General features: G+C 42.6%; 1 protein-coding gene across 1 annotated transcript in view; it reads left to right on the forward strand.

Annotated features, from left to right (window-relative positions):
- The window catches only part of LOC135505724 (kelch-like protein 29), a 535,325-nt gene extending 522,271 nt beyond the window's left edge, over positions 1-13,054 (forward strand). Inside the window, exons 14-15 of the mRNA XM_064924798.1 lie at positions 4,737-4,881; positions 11,634-13,054. Of these exons, the coding sequence (XP_064780870.1) occupies positions 4,737-4,881; positions 11,634-11,817 (329 nt within the window). The 3' untranslated portion in view covers positions 11,818-13,054. The remainder of the gene's footprint in view (positions 1-4,736; positions 4,882-11,633) is intronic.
- Positions 13,055-13,315: the final 261 nt, after the last annotated feature.

Consider the following 13,315-nt stretch of genomic DNA (forward strand, 5'->3'; position numbering starts at 1 on the left):
GGATGTGTCTGCATTATTCATGATGTCATAAATTGGCCAGCTGTAATCGTTTAGGAGACGATTGCTCTGTCAGAGTGTAAGGTACATTGATATGTCTTCAACAAGCATGCGTACTTGTGTGCCTTATATAGGTAAGGAGGAAAGGGGGGTCAGAAGCAAGGTAGAGGTCGAGGCACATTAATACAAAACAATTACATTGTTTGAAACTTTATTCACAGTATAAGGTTTCTGCATGGGAGTTTGATGAAATTCCTACCCTACCCAGGGTGTTTTGTGTGTGATTGTTTCCACAGTAAGACTGTAGAAGTCTGTCCCCATTGTTTCTCCCCATTTTCTCCATGCAGTAGCTGATTACATTATATGCAATATCCTCACTCATTCCTCATATTTTCAATCCATGCACAGGACTTTATCCTTAAATAAAAAAAAATAATATATATACACAGTTGAAGTCAGAGGTTTACATACACCTTAGCCAAATACATTTAAACTCAGTTTAAGTAAAAATTCCTTGTCTTAGGTCAGTTGGGATCACCACTTTATTTTCATCATGTGAAATGTCAGAATAATAGTAGTGATTTATTTCAGCATTTCTTTCATCACATTCCTAGTGGGTCAGAAGTTTACATACACTCAATTAGTATTTGGTAGCATTGCCTTTAAATCATTTAACTTGGGTCAAATGTTTCAGGCACCCTTCCACAAGCTTCCCACAATAAGTTGGGTGAATTTTGGTCCATTCCTCCTGACAGAGCTGGTGTAACTGAGTCAGGTTTGTAGGCCTCCTTGCTCGCACACGCTTTTTCAGTTCTGCACACACATTTTCTATAGGATTGAGGTTAGGGCTTTGTGATGGCCACAATTAGATCTTGTCCAGATCAGTCTTCCTCCTTGTATCCTGATACTCCTTCCAATACCTTGACTTTGTTGTCCTTAAACCATTTTGCCACAACTTTGGAGGTATGCTTGTATTTATCATCATTAGGGTCATTGTCCATTTGGAAGAGCCATTTGAATAATTTTGCACGCCCAATTTTTCAGTTTTTGATTTGTTAAAAAAGTTTGCTTTAACTTCCCACTGACTGATGTCTTGAGATGTTGCTTCAATATATCCACATCATTTTCCATCCTCATGATGCCATCATTTTGTGAAGTGCAGCAGTCCCTTCTGCAGCAAAGCACCCCCACATCATGATGCTGCCACCCCCGTGCTTCACGGTTGGGCTGGTGTTCTTCGGCTTGCAAGCCTCCCCCTTTTTCCTCCAAACATAACGATGGTCATTATGGCCAAACTGTTCTATTTTTGTTTCATGAAACCAGAGGACATTTCTCCAAGATGTATGATCTTGATCCCCATGTGCAGTTGCAAACCCTAGTCTTGCTTTTTTATTGAGGTTTTGGAGCAGTGGCTTCTTCCTTGCTGAGCGGCCTTTCAGGTTATGTCGATATAGGACTTGTTTTACTGTGGATAGAGATACATTTGTACCTGTTTCCTCCAGCATCTTCACAAGGTCCTTTGCTGTTGTTCTGGGATTGATTTGCACTTTTCGCACCAAAGTACGTTCATCTCGAGGAGACAGAACGCGTCTCCTTCCTGAGCGGTATGATGGCTGCGTTGTCCCAGGGTGTTTATACTTGCGTACTATTGTTTGTACAGATGAACATGGTACCTTCAGGCATTTGGAAATTGCTTCCAAGGATGAACCAGACTTGTGGATGTCTACAATATTTTTTGTAAAGTCTTGGCTGATTTTCTTTTGATTTTCCCATGATGTCAAGCAAAGAGGCACTGAGTTTGAAGGTAGGGCCTGAAATACATCCACAGGTACACCTCCAATTGACTCAAATGATGTCAATTAGCCTATCAGAAGCTTCTAAAGCCATGACATATTTTCTGGAATTTTCCAAGCTGTTTAAAGGCACAGTCAACTTAGTGTATGTAAACTTCTGACCCACTGGAATTGTGATATAGTGAATTATATATTAAATTATCTGTAAACAATTGTTGAAAAATTACTTGTGTCATTCAAAAAGTAGATATCCTAACCAACTTGCCAAAACTATAGTTTGTTAACAAGAAATGTGTGAAGTGGTGTAGACTTCCGACTTCAACTGTGTGTGTGTGTGTGTGTGTGTATGTATATATATACTGTGTATACACACACAGAGGATTGCCATAGGGTGTAATCCAATAGTAAATTATTAAGACTTAAGACCTTTATATTGGAACCAGGTATAAACACATTTGGAGCACAAACAATAACGTCAAGCTGATTCATGAATACTGCTATTTCAATTGTTATCCGTTCACTGTGAAATTCCCATTTCCCAAAACCATAGTATTTTTAATCTCGAGCCTCGAACTCAAGGAAGTGGTAAGAGGAATGTAGATGTGATTTTGCATGCAGCGCTAGACAGAAGGTGACATGGAAAACAAAATGATGCCATTATAGCCGGGGAGATTCTGCAGTGAGGATAATACAATTGAAACAGTACCTTCTATTTGGTTTTTGCCTGGTTTTCATTCTAGCTCATCACCTCTGTGTTTTCAACTTCTATCTATCCCTGGCTTATAAAAATCTGCACTATATGACCAAAAGTATGTGGACGCCTGCTCGTTGAACGTCTCATTCCAGGATCATGGGCATTAATAAGGAATTGGTCCCCCATTTGCTGCTATAACAGCCTCTGCCATGGAAACCCATTTCATGAAACTCCCAACTAACAATTATTGTGCTACTTTCATAGGCAGTTTGGAACTCGGTAGTGAGTGTTGCAACCGAGGACAGACTTTTTACGTGCTATTCGCTTTAGCACTTGCCAGTCCCATTCTGTGAGCTTGTGTGGCCTACCACTTCGCGTCTGAGCCGTTGTTGCTCCTAGACATTTCCACTTCACAGTAACAGCACTTACAGTTGACCGGGCCAGCTCTAGCAGGGCAGAAATGTGACAAACTGGCTTGTTGGAAAGGTGGTATCCTATGACGGTGCTACTTTGAAAGTCACTGAGCTCTTCAGTAAGGCCATTCTACACTGCCAGTGTTTCCTATGGAGATTGCATGGCTGTGTGCTCGATTTTATACACTTCTCAGGAATGGGTGTGACTGAAATAGCCAAATCCACTCATTTCAAGGGGTGTCCACATACTTTTATGTTTATAGTGTATTTCTCTTTCTGGCTGCTTATTTTCTCTTTGTTTGTGTCTCTTCAGTTCTGTCTCCCTTTTGTAGATATTACACTTCTACCTCCATGTGTCTGTTTTTGATTTCAAAAACAATATTTTGGTATTTGTTTCATTAGTCCATTGTTGATATAGTCCCAACATGTTTTGCATGTCAGCAAACAAGTTTTCAAGATATAGAACTTTCAAAATACAAAAATACAGCCGGTATGATGCAAAATGCTGACATGTAGAACATTCTGGGACTCTATCAACAATGGACAAAACATATATATATTTTAAGTTAATAAGAAAATGGACTGATGAAACAAATTACCAGTAGTTTTGGGGTGGAATTGTTCCTCTAACACCTACATCAAAAATGGCTTCAAAACAAGCTGTCTTTCTTGACATCACAGCTGCCTATGATATCATTTGATGCACTGGCTTCCTCCTGAAGCAGTCATAGTCCCTCCCCATTAGTCAACCAAAATCATCACACTACTGAGCAATAGATGTTTCAGAGTCCACCTCAGCAAGGCAAAGAGTACATGGAAGAAACATACCAACAGTCTCCCCCAAGGCACAGTGCTGGCCTCTGTTCAACCTCTATACAAATGGCCTCCCACAAAACACCTTCCGAAAATTCATATACTTCTGACGACATATGCCTGGCAACGCAAGCTCCAAACTTCGACACCCTGGAGCAAACCCTAAAACTGGAACAATACTGCAACAAATGGCGACTTCAACCAAGCCGAGCAAAAACTGTATTCAGTATATTCCACCTCCATAACGCAAAGGCCAAAAGAGCTCAACACCCAGATGAACAACCACAAGCTAGAGCGCCAACCCACCTCCAGATACCTTGGGGTGACCCTGCACAGGTCACTTACCTTCTGGGAGCACCTGAGGACAACAGCAGCTAAGGTCAAAACCAGGAACATACTGATCTCTAAACCAGCTGGCTCAACATGGGGCGTTGCTACCACCACCATTCATACCTCGGCACTCTCCTTCTCAGCAGCAGAGTAATATGCACCTGTCTGGTCAAGGTCGTCTCGCTCTCGCACACACACGCACACACGTGCGCACACACACGTGCACACACACACACACGTGTGCACACACACACGTACACACACACACACACACGACATACAGCTAAACACCACCATGCACATCATCACTGGCATACTGCAATCCACCCCGCTTTCCTGGCTCGATGTTCTGGCATACATATCCAGCCAATGCCTTGCCAACCTCCAACGATGGGGCATTAAAGCAAGCCCCTACAGTATGTGCCTGTGAGGTGAAGCAAACCATGCACCACATTCTTGAAGACTGTCTAATCTACAAACTCAACGGAGGCCTACTCACTATCAACCCAGCAGGACCGGAAGCAATCACTTGGCTAAAGGACTTTGCATTCGCTAAATACAAAAATAAGTATTTAAAAACAGACACATGTAGATATAGTCGATGTAACTTCTAACTCCCCTTCGGTCCGTTTTTCCATCTTCTACCTCACTTCTGTCGGTGTTTCTAACGGGCATCTCTTTGTGTTTCTTCTCCAGATAATAAGTATGCCCCAGCCGTCACTCTGAATGGGCACATCTTTATTCTGGGAGGAGCCTATGCCCGGGCCATCACCATCTATGACCCAGACAAAGGAAACATCAAAGCCGGACCCAACATGAACCACTCACGACAGTTCTGCAGGTAAGAACCTATACGCACCAATATGAACCACTTCCAGAAGTTCTGCAGGTAACAACCCATACGAACCAATATGAACCACTCACGACAGTTCTGCAGGTAACAACCCATACGAACCTATATGAACCACTCACGACAGTTCTGCAGGTAACAACCCATACAAACCAATATGAACCACTCACGACAGTTCTGCAGGTAACAACCCATACGAACCTATATGAACCACTCATGACAGTTCTGCGGGTAAGAAGCCATATGATCCAATATGAACCACTCACGAAAGTTCTGCAGGTAAGAACCAATATGAACCACTCACGACAGTTCTGCAGGTAAAGGGTTAGCATGAACCACTGTTGGGGGCAGTATGAACCACCACCATAAATGTTGGTAAGTTAGGGGTCAGTACAGGAATCCTGCTAGAATTGTTTTATTCAGTCTCCCAAAAACGTTTAGTAAAAAAGTCATTAGGCAGGAATATGAGTCAAGTCTGAAGTCCTATGCTGTAGATTCCAAGTCAGGTCACAGGTCTGTATATTTCAACTTTGGGGCCCAGTGCATAGAATACACCCTAGACAGATACTCAGAAATACATTTGGGAAGACACCGATCCAGAGGTTATTATTGCTGAACTATTCCCACATACACCAGCAGCTGTTCCACCACAGTTAGCTTTTACCTAGGTCTGACTGAATAAGACTGGTGCTGGGTGATCACACACACACACACACACACGGCTCTATGCGCCAGCAGTCATTATAAACTAAACTGGACACTTCGTTTTTACTTTTCCGTGTCCTTGGCTGAATTCTCCTTGTTTATCTGTAACAGCCAAATTGGGCTTTAGCCAGCACTGTGTTCCTTCTGGGTCAGCTGTGCTTTTTTTTCTGACTGGATTTACTCTTTATGTAATAATCTCATGGTGTGTGTCTCACAGTGATGTTTGTTTTTGTGGGCTGTGAGTTTGTGTATCAATCAGCTGTGTGTGTACCTTATGTAAATATAGATTGCTCCAGCCCCCAGTGGGATTACAAAACTGTAATCAGTTTATAGCTAAAGTGTTAATCCCCCCCCACACACACACACACACTCCTCCTGTTTCTGTTCCCCACATCAGATGAGCACATTTGTAAAGATATTTTTCATAACTTTTCTCTCCCTCCACAAAGGCACATTTTAATTATGATCTCTCTCGGAAAGCGATGTTGTCATGTCGAGAGAATGTGACAAAGTAATATCCCCTCACAGCAACAAGTTCAGTGATCAGACTATCTCGCTCTGCTTCTCTCTGCGTCCTCTCTCTCTCCTCTCTCTCTCTTCTCTCTCTCTTCTTTTCTCTTCTCTCTCTTCTCTCTCTTTCTCTCTCTTTCTCTTCTCTCTCTCTCTCCTCGCTCTCTCTCTCCTCTCTCTGATGTTTAATTAATTTTTACACCATGAACAGACTGCTTACAGTGGTGATGTTTATTTATTTATTTATATACATACACACACTACCGTTCAAAAGTTTGGGGTCACTTACACTTATTTTGAAAGAAATGTACATTTTTTTCCATTAAAATAACATAAAATTGATCAGAAATACATTGTTAATGTTGTAAATGACTATTGTTGCTGGAAACTGCAGATTTTTTTTAATGGAATATCTACAGCTGAAGTCGGAAGTTTACATACACCTTAGCCAAACACATTCAAACTCAGTTTTTCACAATTCCTGACATTTAATCCAAGTACAAATAGGTTAGTTAGATCACCACTTTATTTTAAGAATGTGAAATGTCAGAATAATAGTTGAGAGAATGATTTATTTCAACTTTTATTTCTTTCATCACATTCCCAGTTGGTCAGAAGTGTATATACACTCAATTAGTATTTGGTAACATTGCCTTTAAATTGTTTAACTTGGGTCAAACGTGTCGGGTAGCCTTCCACAAGCTTCCCACAATAAGTTGGGTGAATTTTGGCCCATTCCTCCTGACAGAGCTGGTGTAACTGAGTCAGGTTTGTAGGCCTTGTTCACACACGCTTTTTCAGTTCTTCCCACAAATTTGCTATAGGATTGAGGTCAGGGCTCTGTGATGGCCACTCCAATGCCTTGACTTTGTTGTCCTTATGCCATTTTGCCACAAATTTGGAAGTATGCTTGGGGTCATTGTCCATTTGGAAGAGCCATTTGCGACCAAGCTTTAACTTCCTGACTGATGTCTTGAGATGTTGCTTCAATATATCCACATACTTTTCCCTCCCTCATGATGCCATCTATTTTGTGAAGTGCACCAGTCCCTCCTGCAGCAAAGCACCCCCACAACATGACGTGCTTTACGGTTGGGATGGTGTTCTTCGGCTTGCAAGCCTCCCCGCTTTTTCCTCCAAACATAACGATGGTCATTATGGCCAAACAGTTCTATTTTTGTTTCATCAGACCAGAGGACATTTCTCCAAAAAGTATGATTTTTGTCCCTATGTGCAGTTGCAAACCCTAGTCTGTCTTTTTTATGGCGGTTTTGGAGCTGTGGCTTCTTCCTTGCTGAGCGGCCTTTCAGGTTATGTCGATATAGGACTCGTTTTACTGTGGATATAGATACTTTTATCCCTGTTTCCTCTAGCATCTTCACAAGGTCCTTTGCTGTTGTTCTGGGATTGATTTGCACTTTTCGCAACAAAGTACGTTAATCTCTAGGAGACATGTCTCCTTTCTGAGCAGTTTGACGGCTGTGTGGTCCCATGGTGTTTATACTTGCATACTATTGTTTGTACTGATGAACATGGTACCTTCAGGCATTTGGAAATTGCTCCCAAGGATGAACCAGACTTGTGGAGGTCTACAATTTTTTTCTGAGGTCTTGGCTGATTTCTTTTGATTTTCCCATGATGTCAAGCAAAGAGGCACTGAGTTTGAAGGTAGGCCTTGAAATACATCCACAGTTACTGCTCCAATTGACTCAAATGATATCAATTAGCCTATCAGAAGCTTCTAAAGCCATGACATAATTTTCTGGAATTTTCTAAGCTGTTTAAAGGCACTGTCAACTTGTTGTATGTAAACTTCTGACCCACTGGAATTCTGATACAGTGAATTATTAGTGAAATGATCTGTCTGTTAACAATTGTTGGAAAAATTACTTGTGTCATGCACAAAGTAGATATCCTAACCGACTTGCCAAAACTATAGTTTGTTAACAAGAAATGTTTGGAGTGGTTGAAAAACAAGTTTTAATGACTCCAACCTAAGTGTATGTAATCTTCTGACTTCAACTGTACATAGGCGTACAGAGGACCATTATCAGCATCCATCACTCCTGTGTTTCAATGGCACCTTGTATTAGCTAATCCAAGTTTATCATTTTAAAAGGCTAATTGATCATTAGAAAACCCTTTTGCAATTATGTTAGCACAGATGAAAACTGTTGATTTGATTAAAGAATCAATACAACTGGCCTTCTTTAGACTAGTTGAGTATCTGGAGCTTCAACATTTGTGGATTCGATTACAGTCTCAAAATGGCCTGAAACAAGGACCTTTCTTCTGAAACTCGTAAGGCTTTTCCATGAGAGAAATTGCCAAGAAACTGAAGATCTCGTACAACGCTATGTACTACTCCCTTCACAGAACAGCGCAAACTGCCTCTAACCAGAATATTAAGTGGAGTGGGAGGCCCCGGTACACACCTGAGCAAGAGGACGAGAACACGAGTATCTAGTTTGGGAAACAGACGCTTCACAAGTCCTCAACAGGAAGCTTCATTAAAAAGGACCAGCGAAACACCAGTCTCAACGTCAACAGTGAAGAGGCAATTATGGTCACAGTTATGAAAACGAAGGACACTAAAGAGGCCTTTCTACTGACTGTAAAACACCAAACAAAAGGATGCCTTGGGTCCCTGCTCAGCTGCGTGAATGTGCCTTAGGCATGCTGCAAAGAGGCATGAGGACTGCAGATGTAGCCAGGGCATTAAATTGCAATGTCCGTTCTGTGAGATGCCTCAGACAATGCTACAGGGAGACAGGACGGACAGCTGATCGTCCTCGCAGTGGCAGACCACGTGTAACAACACCTTCACAGGATCCGTACATCCAAACATCACACCTGCAGGACAGGTACAGGGTGGCAACAACTGCCCGAGTTACACCAGGAACACACAATCCCTCCATCAGTGCTCAGACTGTCCGCAATAGGCTAAGAGAGGCTGGACTGAGGGCTTGTAGGCCTGTTGTAAGGCAGGTCCTCACCAGACATCACCGGCAACAACGTCGTCTATGGGCACAAACCCACCGTCGCTGGACCAGACAGGACTGGCAAAAAGTGCTCTTCACTGACGAGTCGCGGTTTTGTCTCACCAGGGGTGATGGTCGGATTCGCTTTTATCATTGAAGGAATGAACGTTACACCGAGGCCTGTAATCTGTACTCTGGGCGATGTGTCACAGCATCATCGGACTAAGCTTGTCAACCTCAATGCTGTGCGTTACAGGGAAGACATCCTCCTCCCTCATGTGGTACCATTCTTGCAGGCTCATCCTGACTTGGCCCTCTAGCATGACAATGCCACCAGCCATACTGCTCGTTCTGTGCGTGATTTCCTGCAAGACAGGAATGTCAGTGTTCTGCTATGGCCAGCGAAGAGCCCGGATCTCAATCGCATTGAGCACGTCTGGGACCTGTTGGACCCCAGAAATGTCCTGGAACTTGCAGGTGCCTTGGTGGAAGAGTGGGGTAACATCTCACAGCAACTAGCAAATCTGGTGCAGTCCATGAGGAGGAGATTCACTACAGTACTTAATGCAGCTGGTGGCCACACCCGATACTGATTGTTACTTTTGATTTTGACCTCCCCCTTTGTTCAGGGACACATTATTCCATTTTTGTTAGTCAGTTGTTGAATCTTGTTATGTTCATTCAAATAGTTATACATGTTAAGTTTGCTGAAAATAAACGCAGTCAACAGTGAGAGGACGTTTCTTTTTTTGCTGAGTTTATATACCATACCAGTCAAAAGTTTGGACACATCTACTCATTCAAGGGTTTTTCTATTTTCTTCATTGTAGAATAATAGTGAAGAATCATGTAGTAAACAAAAAGGTGTTTAAACAAATCAAAATATATTTTATAGTTAAGATTCTTCAGTGGCCACCCTTTGCCTTGATGACTGCTTTTCACACTCTTGACATTCTCTCAACCATCTTCATGAGTAATGCTTTTCCAACAGTCTTGAAGGAGTCCCCACATATGCTGAGCACTTGTTGGCTGCTTTTCCTTCACTCTGTGGTCCAACTCATCTCAAACCATCTCAATTGGGGTGAGGTCAGGTGATTGTGGAGGCCAGGTCATCTGATGCAGCACTCCATCACTCTCCTTGGTCAAATAGCCCTTACACAGCCTGGAGGTGTGTTTTGGGTCATTGTCCTGTTGAAAAACAAATGATAGTCCCACTAAGCGCAAACCAGATGGGATGGCGTATTGCTGCAGAATGCTGTGGTAGCCATGCTGGTTAAGTGTGCTTTGAATTCTAAATACATCACTGACAGTGTCACCAGCGAAGCACCCCCACACCACCACCTCCATGCTTCACAGTGGGAACCACACATGCAGAGATCATCCGTTCATCTACTCTGCGTCTCACAAAGATACGGCGGTTGGAACCAAAAATCTCAAATTTGGATTTCGACTGGTCTAATGTCCATTGCTCGTGTTTCCTGGTAGAGCAAATCTCTTCTTATTATTGATGTCCTTTAGTAGTGGTTTCTTCGACCACTCAGTCTCCTCTGAATAGTTGATGTTGAGATGTCTGTTACTTGAACTCTGTGAAGCATTTATTTGGGCTACAATCTGAGGCTGGTAACTCTAATGAACTCATCCTCTGCAGAAGAGGTAACTCTGTGTCTTCCTCTACTGTGGTGGTCCTCATGAGAGCCAGTTCATCTTAGCAATTTATGTTTTTTGCGACTGCACTTGAAGAAACGTTCAAAGTTCTTACATTTTTTTGTTGTTGTTGCTTTTAACAAGGCACACCTGTTAATTGAAATGCATTCCAGGTGACTACCTCATGTCGCTGGTTGAGAGAATGCCAAGAGTGTGCAATGCTGTCATCAAGGCAAAGGATGGCTACTTTGAAGAATATAAAATATATTTTGATTTGTTTAACACTTTTTTTGGTTACTACTTGATTCCATATGTGTTATTTAATAGTTTCACTATTATTCTACAATGTAGAAAATTGTAAAAAAATAAATAAAACCCCTTGAATGAGTAGGTGTGTCCACTTTTGACTGGTACTGTATATATATACACTGTAACATACAGTCAGGTCCATAATTGACACCCTTGATAAATAAAGACTGTAAAATAAATAATGGGGTTAAACCTAGTCAGTTGTATAACTGAATGTATTAAACTGAAATGTGTCTTCCGCATTTAACCCAACCCCTCTGAATCAGAGCGGTGCGGGCGGCTGCCATAATCGACATCCAGGGCGCCCAGTGGGTTAACTGCCACGATCAGAAGCAGAACGACAGATTTTTTACCTTATCAGCTTTTTAACTTACCTTTCGGTTACTGGCCCAACGCTCTAACCACTAGGCTACCTCAGTAATACAAATACTGAGCTATATTGTATTCTCCAAAAGATGGGCGTATTGGAATGGGAGCGTTGAAAGCCGACGTGCCCTTGAGCAAGGCACTTAATCTTAATTTCTCCTGTAAGGCACTGGATAAGAGTGTCTGATATTTGACTAAATGTACGTTTTTCAATGTTTCTCTCTGCAGTGCGGTGATCCTGGATGGTAAGATCTACGCAACGGGGGGCATTGTGAGCAGCGAGGGTCCTGCCCTGGGCAACATGGAGATCTTTGACCCCCACACCAACAACTGGACGCTCCTCCAGTCTCTGCCCTGCCCTCTCTTCAGACACGGCTGTGTCGTAATCAAGAAGTACATCCAGAGTGGCTGAGATCGGTTCAGTGATGAATCAGTTTCCTGAAAGCTTTGTAGCCAATGTGGTTTTATTTTCTCTGGACAACCCAGACCCATGCCTCTTGTAGAAGAGCAAAGTGCTTCAGGTTCATTTGGTGAATTTTGTTCACTTTTTCCCCCAGAACTGTCAAACATTTACAATTATTGTTAGTCTCCCTCTGCTGTGGTGCTGGGTTATCGAGACAAACTAAGTGTCATGTTAGCTATGAAGCTATCGGGAAAACTCCCCCCTGACCGGTTTGGTCTGGTTAGGACAGGACACTCTGTGTGCAGCTTTTGGGGGTCGATCGGTCAGCACCACTGGACTGGACTATCCAACTAAAACCCCCTCGGGACTTGATGCCAGTGTTGTTGTCTTTACCCCCCCACCCCACCCCTTCAGTCCCCCATCAACCCCCTGTGCAGAATGTTGGCATCTTACTGTATCTTGAACCACTTGGCCATGTCAGGTACTGGTGCCTAAGCTACTGTATGTATCATATAGTGTAGCTTATCCCCCTCCTATAATATAGACACAGGGCCACTCGAGACAAAAGCTCCTTGGTTTGTTGTTCCCAACGTCTTGCTAACTTCTCTTCCGTTTCATACAAATAGTTAATTTAGTTCCATCGCCTCAATTGAAAGGCCCTTACCTGTTATGTGTGTGTGACTCAAGTATGTTAAAAACCATCCCAGTCTTTGTTCTGTGACTCCTCTAGTGGTTTCTGTTAGTCAGGAACTTCTTTCCAAATCAGAGGGCTCCCTTGGTGTATGAGGACATTCAGTAGTGGCATTTGAAGAACAGGAGAACTGGGCAGATGTCTCAGTGCTTAAAGGGACAGTGGAGAGATAAGGAAGTCCACAGGGTTGTAGAAACATATTCATGAAACAAAAATCTGTGACGAGAGAGCCACAGCTGATGAGTGAGGAGCCTTGTTTTTTGTACAGATGTTGTTTCCCCCTCGGTTTAAAAGGACACGTTGGATACTTAGTGTCTTTTTGGGCCAGAAACATCACTGTTGGCAGATGACTTACCTGGGAATGGCAGAGAGGGAATCCCTGTATCATGACATCCCAGAGAGTCTGAGAAAGACACTACAATGGGGCATTTCTCCTCCAAACAGCCAAAGCACAATAACCACCAGTGGCTCCAAGGATCAAAATGTTTCATTAGATGTATGTTTATCCTCCATCTTTGTTTTTGTTCCATCCTTGTTTTATATTTGTATATCATTGTTGGGTGGGTGGGGTATGGGTGAGGGTTTGGGGACATTCTGTAAATATGGGAAGGAAAAATGTATATTTTAAAACCTGAAAGTGATTCTGTATAAATGTTTTTAGAAAAAAACTTGATAGGTTGGACTGAAAATGGTGGGGCCATACTTGCGACTATTAGAAAACGTTTAATGGCTCTATTCAATCCGCGTCGCGGAAGTTCAGCTTAACAAGCGGAGACTGCATTCACGTTTCATGCCGGCTCAGACGGAAATGACCTT

Source organism: Oncorhynchus masou, chromosome 19, assembly GCF_036934945.1.
Source record: "Oncorhynchus masou masou isolate Uvic2021 chromosome 19, UVic_Omas_1.1, whole genome shotgun sequence".
Classification (NCBI taxonomy): domain Eukaryota; kingdom Metazoa; phylum Chordata; class Actinopteri; order Salmoniformes; family Salmonidae; genus Oncorhynchus; species Oncorhynchus masou.